Here is a 12224-nt window from a genome sequence, read left to right as displayed (position 1 = left end):
CTCCCAGGGGGCCCCCAGAGTCCAGGGCATGACTGAGGCTTGTGCTGACATTCACGTATTTGTGTTTGCATAAACCCCCTTCAATCAACACAGGATTCGAATCCAGTAACAGAACTAAACCCACAACTATGTGCGGTGTGTTCATGTGTGCACAAAGCCAAGGCTAAGCTCCAGATCACTGCTGGCCATAAATACAGGGTGAGCCACAAGATGAGCCACATGTATAACTTCAAATGACCTTGTAAGTGAAACCCAATGAAACTGATTTAATGTTTTATTTAATCCAAAACATCAAAATACTATCCTCTACATGTGATCAATATAAAATTATTAATGAAAATTTTCCAATATTTTTCATTCAAAGTCTTTGAAGTTCCATATGTATTTGATAATGTGGCATATCTCAGTTCTAATGTAGTGTTCCAACTAATTTCATTGGAAATATCATCTGTACTTTTTGTACTTCATAAAATTTACAGCTGAAAAGCAGATTCACATACCAGCATTTCCCAACCACACTGCAAAGTTTTCCAATAACCAATTCAAGTAATAGTTTTGAAATTTAAATGCAAATTAATTAAACATTAAATAAAATTTAAAATTCAATTCCTTAGTTATACTTATTCCCATTTCAAGTACTCAACAGCCACATGTGGCTAGTGGTTACTGAACTGGACAACGCAGGCTAGATGGTAAAACAGCAGAGGAATCAAGCACGCCTTTGTGAGAGGGAGCACTCTGCACGTGGAAGAACACTATTTGTCAGCAAAGTCCTCACTTTCAGGTACAGGAGTCATTTCCAGCTGGGCTGACAGATGGACAGGACACAGGACGGAACCTCCAGCAGCCTGAGGAGGGTCTGTGGCCTCATCCAAGGACGGGTTGCCGGAGGCCAGTGCAGCGTCAGAGGCATGCGGAGGGGAGAGCAGTCATGTGCTCAGAGGAGGATCTGACTTCTCTGGCGCTGTGACCATGGCACCATGGAAATGCAGGCATCTGGACTCCACTTAGTGCTCAGTGAGGGATCCCTGCTTCTTGCTGCTCTGACACCTGCCCTGGGTTAATAAAGCAGGTGAACCAGTACTTGTACCGGTTCTCAGTCTGCACCGTGAGGAGCATTTCCCACACAGCTTCCACCTGGTGATTCCACATCTCAACCTTGCCCCCCACCTGTGCCACCTGCCCACTAACTGCTCTGCTGCCCCTCCATGCTGGCCAATGGAAAGCAGCTGAAGGATGTAGCACATACCACGCATCACTACCACCCCTGGCAGCCACTGTCCTCGGCCGCAGGCCAGCACAGTGACCATCACACTGAGCATGCACTTGTATTCTCAGGATTCCGACACTTCAGCAGGGTGGGAAGGCCAGTCGATGTCTCTGGATAAACAGGTGCAGACAGCGAAGCCCCAGGCCTGTGCTTCTGGAGTGTGCAGCCCTGCCTGCGCAGACTTAGGGTCTGAGGTCCCAGACCCTGGGGCCAAGATCAGCTCTGTGCCCAGGATCTTCATTTGCAGGCCCTGCGCTGTCCAGCGGTGGGGGTGCACCTCCAGGAGCCCAGGAAGGCAGGGCTGCAGTAGCCTCCCGGTGGGGCTCCCGGAGAAGCACTGCCAGGCTCCCAGGTCCACCCACAGAAAGGGCCATGGCCTGGGGAAGGATGCCGAGTGCAGACCGCAGCAGAAGGTGGCCAGCTCCCTATAATGTGGTGTGGTTGGTGGCCAACACTCCCAGTGTTGAGTGGTTGGTGCACCCTGGTCCTGTGGGCATGAGACCACACCACCATGGCGAGAGCACAGAGCAGCTGTGGGAAAGAGCAAAGCCAGCTGGCTCCAGACCCCACTGAGAAGCCTCCTGAGAACCTCCCACATCAACTCTTAACAGAGAGAAGGTGCTCAAGGTAGCTCCGAGGGCACCCCACCCCCCACCCTTGGGTCTGAAGCCTAAAGGAAGCCAGCTGCAGCTGGGATACTTGGGAGCACTCAGGACATGGCCCTCCACCGCCGGCCCATGTTCTCAATTGTGTCCCGGAGCATCACTGTCCAGTCGTCACTCTTCCGCATTGGGGTGCAGCGCGTCTCCTTTCCCTCCAGGGCTAGGATCTCCATGGGAGTTTCTGGACTCAATCCAGCAGCCACGACAGCTTCTGGAAACTTGGCTGCAGAGGCAGGGGCCAGACAACACCGGGGAGGGCTGTGGGGGTGGGGCAGGTGGAAACAAGTATGTGGGAGACAACAGATGGAGGGACAGGTACAGAAAGGGGAGGGGGAGGAGAAGGAACAGGGATGGTTACGGGTAGTGTGGGGCATGGAGGAAAAAGAGAGAGGCAGACCTTAAACTTGTCTCTACAATGACTGCTGAGCAAATTGCTTCTTCCTGTGGAAGGCCCAGCTCACCCACCACCTCCCATGTGGGCTGTCCTGGGACACCTATCATGTACCCTCTTCTGAGACCACGGTTCTTGAGGTACAGTTCCACAGAGCACCCATTATGCTCATTCAAGCCATTTGTTCACATTCCTGTGTTCCCTGCTTGGGGAAGAAGAGGGTCCCTGAAAGCCAAAGTCGCCCCCCACCCCTGCCCAGTGACCCAGGTGCCCATGGCCATACCTGGGGGTCTGCCTGAGCATCTGCTGGTAATGGTAGCTCACAGCCACAGCCGTGTGAGGGCACAGCAAGGACTGGTTCTCTTGCCAGCAGCGGGCCATGGTCTGCATGATGGCCTCATCTGACACTGACTCAGATGTCACTGCCGCTGAAAGCTGATGGTCCCAGGGCCAGGGTGGTTGTAATCATGGTTGGGGGAAGCAGGGAGAAAGGTGACAAAAAACACAGTAAATAACAAGAGACTCAGTTCAGATGGAACGGCTTAGATTTAGCTCAGAGGAAAATCTGTTTTCCCACATTTCCCAGTTGTAAGCTGACTCACTCAACTTGAGGAAAGGATGCATTTGACTTCCAGGTCAATAAACTTAGGATTTAGCTCATGAATCGGCAAATATAGAGTCTGGTTCAACAACCTCAAGAACACAGAAGGTTAAGGGCATTCAAACACTCCCAGTGTTGTGTGGTTGGTGCACCCTGGTCCTGTGGGCATGAGACCCCTTCATGTCTGTTTCCACCTGGCTCAGCAGCAGCTCCTCTGGGAAACCTCCCCGCCACCCCAGGCAGAGAACATCTCCCTTCTCGGTGTGCCCTGGTGCAGATGGCTTATTTGATCATACTCTGAAAAGCTATTGCATGCCTACCATGTGCCAAACACCCTGCATACACTCGATGGCAACAGAAGTCAGAGGGTGTTATAAGCCTCTTCCATTAGGGCTCATGGAAGACAATGAGTGCATTCTATTTGTATTGTTATCTCCAGCACCACGCACAGTCTCTGGCTCAAAATATATATGGAATGAATGAATGAATGCTATTCTAGCGATGAAGTGTCTTCTACATGCATAGACAGTGAGAGAACAAAGAACAGGTGGATACTGTGTGTGCTCCTGCAGCACCTCATTCACACAAGGAGAAGGAAAGTGGAGGTCAAAACAAACCATTAACCTAACAAGCTGATCTGTGCTTGTGTTACGGTCTGAATGTGTGTCACCCCAATTTCATATGCTAAAAATGTGATGGCTTTAGGGGGTGGGCTTTTGGGAGGTATTTAGGTCACAAGGGTAGAGTCCCCATGAATGGGATTAGTGACTTGATAAAAAGAGGGCAGAGATTTGGCTAAGTCTCTTTTCTCCTGTATGAGAGTACAAGGCACCACGTGCAACCTGGCAGAAGGCTCAGCAGAACCCTTCTATGCTGACCCAGACCTTCAGCCTCTCCCCATATATGTCAGAAATGAATTGGCTTTGTTTATAAGCCACACAGTCCATGACACTTCAATATAGCAGCCCAGGTTAAGACAGGTTACATCAAAAGCAGCATAGATTCTGAAGACAGAAATTCCACTCTGCTCTGCATGGGTGGCTAAGCCCAGAGAGCTGTGTCTAGTTCTGGGACCAATCCTTTAAGATGGACAGTGACCACTCAAAACTATGTCACATAAGACACAGTGAAAGGAACCAGGAAGGCTTAGTGGGTGAATAAAGATCTTTCTCAAATATGGGAATTGGACTTCCCGCTGGTGTGCAAGCTAGGAGCAGCTTCCACTCAACATGAAGAACTGTGCAATGCTTGAAATGGGGGAGGTGGTGAGGCCCTGATCCCTGGGGACAGAGTCCAGATGACCACTTGGTGGGAATGTGGTAGAGAAAACTAAATGCAGCTTCAACATATAAAATCCTATTTTTTTATATTAAACTAGAGGCCCAGTGCACGAAATTCGTACACGAGGGGTTCCCTCAGCCCAGCCTGCACCCTCTCCAATCAGGAACCCCTTAGGGATGTCCGACTGCCACAGGGATTAGGCCTAAACCAGCAGTCGGACATCCCTTTTGCAATCTGGGACCGCTGGCTCCTAACTGCTCACCAGCCTGCCTGCCTGATAGCCCCGAATCACTCTGCCTGCCTGCCTGATTGCCTCTAACTGCCTCTGCCTGCCTGCCTGATCACCCCCAACTGCCCTCCCCTGCCGGCCTGGTCGCCCCCAACAACCCTCCCCTGCAAGCTTGATCTCGCCCCCAACTGCTGGCCTGATCGCCCCTAACTGCCTCTGCCTTGGCCCCCACCACCATGGCTTTATCTGGAAGGAAGTTGGATGTCTGGAAGATGTCTGGTCGACCCGGTATAATTAGCATATTACCCTTTTAGTAGTATAGATAGATTATATAGGATAGGATTACTTAAATGTGGCAGGGGGGAGGGGGGGGGCGAGACTTTTTCAGCAGGAGGAGATACTCTTGGCAGACAAAAATACATAATCCCTATATCTGGACTGATAGTCAGCCATATGCACTATACTGCCGAACTGGTTATTAAAAAATTGAACTGCTTTCTTACACCTTACACCAAACAGCTGTTGTCCTTAAAAGCCCTCCTCAGCCCCCACTTTAGGTTCTGCCTTCTCAGTTCACCCAGATTAGGTTCTGATTAGTCGGTTTCTATGCCAGTCAGCATCAAAAGCTCCGCCTCCTAGGCAGCCATTGGCTCCTTGCAGTTCACCCAGATTTGGTTCTGATCAGTCAGTTTCTATGCCAGTCAGTGTCAAAAGTTCTGCCTCCTAGGCAGCGATTGGCTCTTCTTGGAAATCCAGAATGGCCTCACTGACAGCTCTCTCTCTCTCAGGGCCTATCCCCAGGCCTGATCTGCAGCCTCCTCAGTGGCTGCTGATCAGGCCCTGCCTTTCTCTCCAGGGCCTGATCCGCAGCCTCTGCAGCAGCTGCTGATCAGGCCCTGCCTCTCTCTTTCTCCGGGCCTCACCAGCAGCCCCGATGGCTGTGGAGCAGGCCCCGCCTCTCTCTCTGGGCCTCTCTCTGGGCCTGATCTGCAGTTGCAGCGCCTGCCTTGTCCCGCCCCCTTCAGTCCCCCCACCACCACCACCCTGCCCACAGGCCTGCCACCATCCTTGCTGTGATAGGAGCCTGGGGGCCATGGGGGAGGGACCGAGAGGTGCTTCATGCACTTCCTGGTGACTGGTCGTCCATCTGGTCATTTAGGTCGTGATGGCCCTTGGCTATTATTAATATAGATAAGTGACCATCACCAAGGTGGCATTAAAATGAAAGCAATCACTCCCAACTAGATTCCTATCACTCTGAGGAGATAAAATTGCACCTCCTTTTAAAATAAAGCTAACAGGACAGTGGTCTCTGCTCATACTGGATGGACAAAGTGACTTCCAGTTGTGACTACTGGAAATCAACAATGATAAAAATTAAAATAATAACAGTTAATATATCAAGCCCTATATTGCCTGGGAGTATTAAAAATACTTCATAAGTATTATTTGTCTTAAATTTTCAAGGCTGTAGCATAGGCATTCTTATTATCCCCAATGTACAGATAAGAAAATCAAAGCACTGAGTTTGAGTAACTGGGCCCTATCTGACTCCATGCCAGCACTCTCTACTGCCTCTCCACATTCAATAAACACATCCATATAAAGTGACTGAAAAGTGCCAGGCTCAGAGCAGATGCTCAAGAAACAGGTGTCTCCATCCCTTAAACAGATTTTCAAACCCCAAGTTTTAGTGGTGTTTTGGGGCTGCACTCTTTCCTTTCTCGGTGTGTGTGGGTGGTGACTGACCTTGCTTTGCAGTTCCTCAGGCAGACTCACACTTTGGGTCCTTTCAAACTGCTCCATGAGGCCTCTTGTCATCTGGCTGTCAGAGCCAGATAGCAGCCAGAAAATCCTCTCCATGTTGTAGGGCACCTGCACAGAAAGGACGAACCGGGGGCAGGGGTTACTCTGATCTCAGCCCTGTCCATCCCACCCACCCAACACCTGACTGCATGCCTCCCCACAGGTCCCACCTGGATGTCCATAGCTGATGCTAAGGTTGGCTTGACAGTCTCAGACAGAGAGAAGTCTCCTCGCTGGACAGTCCTATGGATGATATCATTGCAGTTCACCGCTGCGACCAGGTGGATGGGCAGGCCCATCTTCTGAGCAATGCACCCAGCTTAAGACAAGAGAGGAGAACAACAATGGCTTCTTAGGCATGACTTTAAGAGCACACTCACACACACAAAAAAATGATAAATTGTACTTTATCAAAATTATGAAACTTCTGGTGTTTTTTGGAGCTTTAATGCTTCAGAGGACACTATTAAGAAAATGAAAAGGCAACCCTGAATGGGAAAACTATTTGCAAATCATACCGCTAATAGGGTCTCCTTACCTGCAAGGTTACCAGCAGCCCCTGTTGGCACAACCACTTCCACAGCAGGGAGTGGGTGCAAATCTAAGGATGGCACACACTGGAAGTAAGCAAAGAAGTGGTGAGCCATTTGCACGAGGACCCGGGACCAGTTGATTGAATTCAGACTCATCAGATTGTGCTTCTTGACAAAAGCCACATCAGCAAACACGGCCTTGATGGGTTCATCAAGCTCATCGCTGTTTCCCTCCACTGTTGGGAGAGGAGAGAGTAGCTGTCAAAAGCACAGAGCACCCCAGGCAGTCAGCACCGCCACAGGCCCTCCCAGGCTGAGCCTGCCAGCTGGGACTTTGGCTCGGCCTTCGTTCTCTACTCTAATGTGCTTTGGCCCTGGCTTTCTACACTCAAAATTAAGCTCCTCAAGGCTAGAAACCATGTCTCGTGTTCTTGTGGTCATATTCCTGATGTTCCTACCATTATATAAACTGAGATATAAAATACCAACTTCAGGGATATTGGAAAAAGAATTCCCATTGGTATTCTGTGCCCACCTCCCCTAGGGGAAGAAGGAATGGCTTATCAAGTAGTGAGATAGTGACAGGCTGATCCTCTATCAGGAGTTCAAAGGGGAAGAGTCACTGGCCCATGTGCCTGCCCTTCCTCCCTCATCTAATCACAGGTGGGTGTTCTCCTCTCTGCTCCTACTTAGTAGGTAAGCCGGCATGGGCAGGACTCCTCCCTGCGATGGGTATGTACAGAGGTTAATTTATGGATGAATTGGCTATTAGTCCAAGTTGCTTTCTCCAACCCAGTCAGGCCAATATTGATCTCGCATCTGAAACCCCCTGGGTCTATTTCTCCATTGGATCCTAACTTGAAGGACATTGAGAGAAGTGCCATGGCTCACACTGAGGTTATTATCCATCCTCCCTTCATCATTGCGCCACAGCAGTGAGGTCTGGGGATGACTTAACCAGGTGCAAGATTTCAGGAAAAGATCCACTGCTTTTAAGAGCAAGTCACCGGAAGAGAGAGACTTGCTTACCTCAAGTAGTCATCAAAGGCCACAAGAATGGGCCTTAAGATTGGGGAAAGTAGAACAGAGAATGCAAAGAACCTGGGTCCCTGAGGGTACTGCTGAGTCAATGAATCAACCAATCAGGAAACCACCCCCACTCTGGACTTCCAGTTACATCAGCTGGGAAACCTTGCTCAAGCTGGTCTGAGTTAGATTGCCTGTTTCTTCCAGGCAAAACCATCCCAAATAATATATAACTAGCTCAGGCTGATTACTCTGTGCTTAAGAAGGACCACAAATATAATGTATATGGAAACTAATGACTTACAAAAGTGTCCAACACATAACAATCCAGGTGACCCACCCCTATTATGAGAAAATGAGTATTTACTGCTCCCGAACTACACACATTTTCCTGGAAACCAAATCAGCAGATTCTAGAAAGGCAAGGAAGAACTTGAACAGTGGTGTCTAGAAATGAAAACTAATTTAAAGTCTGATGCCTTATATTATGAAAGCTCAGAACATGTATATAACAGAAAGCCCCTTTGGCTCCAGCAGTAACACTTTCTGCCTCTCTTCTGCAATGAGCACCTTCTCTAACTCACACCAGGAATGAAGCTTCCATGCACATCCTCAGGGCAAAGCCTTCCAGCATCTGTACAAAGTGAGGGGGAGCAGGTGGCAGGACAGAGTTACTAAAAGCTCTTCTCCTCTTTGCTTTGATTCTAGGAAAAGATGGTCCTAGTTCTACAACTAGCAATTTTGGTACTTCGGGTACAACAGGGGCCCTTGAGAACCTGAATCTTGTGCACTAAAATCTTGCAATGACTGCAGGAAAATGCAGCTAAATATGGGCAATCACCAAGACTAATGTGTAAGATTTTGCCAATATCTGCACTGGCTGAACCATGAACTTCTCGTTTGACTGTGGATGCACTTGTTAAAGAGAGTGCACAGGGGATTTTTCCTTGCTCTTGAACAAATAGACAGGGGATAGTCACGCTACTCCCATGGGTAAGGTTTGTTTTCACTGTGCTTTTGCTTTTTAAAAACTTGGTGTTAAAAAATAAATAAATAAATAAATAAATAAATAAATAAATAAATAAAAATAAAAAAATAAAAACTTGGTGTTATATAAAAACATCCTTTGTGGCATTACGCCAGGAGGCCAGGCCAGCTGGAGAAGGAATGTCACATTTGCTGCTCTGCCAGGTAAGTGACCAAACCAAGCCAGGATGCCTAGACAGCCGGCCCAAGGCCGCAACACACAAAACCTCCCCAAGACCCCCACCATAGGCTACCTGGAATCTTGTGGGGATGAAAATAAAAGCTCACCCCCTCTTACTCCACAAAGATGAATCCTATTGAAACTAGAACGCCTGATAGTATTGGCCTGATATTAGATTTGTGTCTTTTTCAAAATGCTACAGTTTGTGATGTGGCTTCAGGACATCACCAGCGATGCGTGCAGCTGAGTGGCTGCCTACGTTAAATCCTCAGACCCGCTAACCAAGTGCATGGCTTAGTTATTTCCACACTATAAGGAGGGCATAAGCCATCAACTAGTAATGACACTTTTAAAATAATTATTTAACACGTTTTTGTCCTCTAAACTTCAGTGTCCTGGGGAAAAGAAAACCCTCGGCCACCTGCTTAAGGGTACGGCTCTGGTTGCTGCACATACACATGGCCGCCTGGCGCTGGCAGGCTGAACTGCATGGAGGCGGTGCTCTTGGGGGTGTGATTTCAAACCTGCACTTCCCAGCCTGACCGTGAATGTTGCCTTATGCATCTGTCACCTCCAACAGTTTATGAGACTGTAGCCAAGAACCTGCCCAGAGCTAAGCCGAATCATATTACCAACCTCAAAAGATGACTGATCAAGGAAGGGAGGGAGGGAGGAAGAGGAAGGATGGTCAGCTAGTCAACAACCAGCTTTGTTCCAGCCCATCTCCCCAAGCAGGCCACTGCCCTGGAGCCCGTCCCAGCACTCCCCTCCAAACACACGGACGTTCTCCTCCAGCACCGTGGTCATCTGCAACTCCTGGATCTTCGTGCAGTGACCCTGGGGCAGGAGAACAATAATGCTCACGTTCTTTGCCCCTCGAACACTCTCAATGGCAGCACTCCCTGTGTCTCCAGAAGTTCCTGGATGGGAAGGGAAAGAATATCCCCTTTAGAACAAGGGAGACAAAAGAGGGGGAAATGCCCCTAAAGCACTGTTGCCAAATGAGGCAATATCTACCATCAATACTCGAAGGGTAGCAAACCATGAACCACCAAGAGACCCACGGAGAGAATTCAAGGCCTCTGTGAATTTAAACCACATAATCTTATGCAGTCTGTATCTTTAAAAATACCCTTCTGAGAAGGTTCCATAGCTCCAGCAGACCGTGAAAGGGAACTGTGGCATGAGGGAAGGTTGAGAACCCTGCTCTAGAAGACCCACGACACACGCCCTGAGAGGCATCAGAGGAGGACACATGGTGGGTGGACACCGGCAAGCTGGGGCACTCGGGCTGCAGGGCTCACGCGGACGCGCACCTACAACCACAGTGACGTGCTTCCCCCTCTTCTGCAGGAAGTACTGCAGGAACTGGGCCGTGCAGCTCAGGGACAGGTCCTTAAACGCATATGTGGCTCCATGCCACAGCTCCAGCACATTCAGCCCGTCCCGCAGCCTGGAAAGACGGACCACTTCTCTGTGGTGGAATCTGCGGAAGGCCCGGTGGATCAGATCTGCAGGTACAGCAGGCAGAGGGCATTGTTATGTCTTCCCTCCAGTTCTCTCTCAGTCTCTTTACACTTTTGAATTTGAAGTTTTTATCTCTGCCACAGGATAAAAAGAGCAGAAAGTTTTATCCTAAATGATACCACACATGAATATAATTGTGTAATTCTAGAGAAAGTCTGGAAAGACAGGCACCACACTGCTGACAAGCCCCCATAGGATCCCCCCAGAGAGCAGAGATGGTAGTGCAAGACTTTCATTTTCTATTTTATAAACATCTTCATCATTTGGATTTCTTGTGAATGTATTCCAATAGAACATTCAATTAAAGTTATGTGACAAACAAATCAATGTCTCGTCTCTTCCCATTTTTCTTCCTAAAGACAGCACACTGTTTGCTGCATTATTAAATCACACTGGGAAGCCAGAACCTTGGGAGGCTGTTCATACAAGCCCACCTGAGGCAAGGCCATCTGAACACGTCTGAGTTTCATTGGCAAACCGATCACCTGGGATCTTAAAATACAGACTCTGGTTCGGCAGGTCTGAGGGAATCTGAGAATTCTAATAAGTGCCCAGGCAATGTTATCGGCGCTGGTTGTTGAACCACCTTCTGAGTGGCCCTCTTCTCCTAAACTCTCAACATGAAGTATGGATATCGTATACCTGGTCCACGGAACAGCAGCACTGGCATTATCTGGACACTGGATAGGAAGGCTCACCCAGACCTCCTGAACCAGAGTGTGCATTTCAATGAGCCCCTGAGGGGAATCCACAGAACTTTACAGTTTGAGACCAGCTGGTCCAAGACACACTGAGTCCCTTCTGGAAATAAAACCGCAAGCTGTGTGCCTTATGTGCAGGAAGGAAAATCTCAACATTCAAACTGTGAGTCTTAAAAAAGTGTTTTAAAAATAAACTAAAGGAAAAAAATTTCTCTGCAGATCATTTTGGCGGGTGGTAGGAGCTGGATATTTCCAATTCTGGAATTCCAAAGTCTGAAAGAAACACGACATTTTGGGAAATGTGACTAAAGATCTCCTAGGGATGAAGTGATAGATTTTCAACTCGGTGGGGGGCTGGGCTGGCAGAGGTAGGAGAGTGGAAGTGGAATGAGGTGCTCACCATTTAAGTCATCTCTTGGGATGAGCTCTGGGCCAATGAAAAGGGCACAGAGCTCCACGACCAGGCTTGGGTAGGAGAGCGCACTCCACTGGCGTAGGGTCTCCCTGTTCAGCCGTGGGAGCTTCTCAGGCATGAAGAGGCCCCCATCAGGCGCATAGCCAGAGAAGAGGGCACCCTCAAAGTCGACGCGGGGGGCCATCCCCCTGGTGCTGACGTACCACATGACCCTGGAGGCCTGCAGAGGGGATAGTCCAGAAGCACCGGTCTCGTTCCCAGCACGCCTGAGCTGTGATGCGCATACACATGGCCGCATGGCACTGGCAGGCTGAACTGCATGGAGGCGGTGCTCTTGGGGGTATGATTTCAAACCTGCACTTCCTAGCCTGACTGTGAATGTTGCCTTATGCATCTGTCACCTCCAACAGTTTATGAGACTGTAGCCAAGAACCTGCCCAGAGCTAAGCCAAATCATATTACCAACCTCAAAAGATGACTGATCAAGGAAGGGAGGGAGGAAGAAGAAGGATGGGCAAAGCTAAAGTGGACACTGTCCCCTCAGCTAGCTCCCGGATCACTGCTCATAGGGGTAA

The 12224-nt window shown here is 49.1% G+C and overlaps 1 protein-coding gene across 1 annotated transcript; it reads right to left on the bottom strand.

Moving 5' to 3' along the window:
• Positions 1-256: 256 nt before the first annotated feature.
• On the bottom strand, positions 257-11881 carry THNSL2 (threonine synthase like 2). The gene is made up of 8 exons (XM_081085308.1): positions 11635-11881; positions 10323-10517; positions 9747-9926; positions 6779-7009; positions 6411-6559; positions 6184-6309; positions 2607-2758; positions 257-2190 (listed from the first exon to the last, which is right to left on the bottom strand). The coding sequence occupies exons 1-8, from the start codon at positions 11855-11857 to the stop codon at positions 1980-1982; spliced, it is 1467 nt and encodes a 488-aa protein (XP_080941434.1). The 5' UTR covers positions 11858-11881; the 3' UTR covers positions 257-1979.
• Between the last annotated feature and the right edge of the window lie 343 nt (positions 11882-12224).

This window comes from Myotis nattereri (genome assembly GCF_964212035.1).
Source record: "Myotis nattereri genome assembly, chromosome: 3".
Taxonomy (NCBI): Eukaryota; Metazoa; Chordata; class Mammalia; order Chiroptera; family Vespertilionidae; genus Myotis; species Myotis nattereri.
The sequence above is the reverse complement of the archived record's forward strand: the minus strand, read 5'-3'. Positions and strand labels throughout refer to the sequence as shown.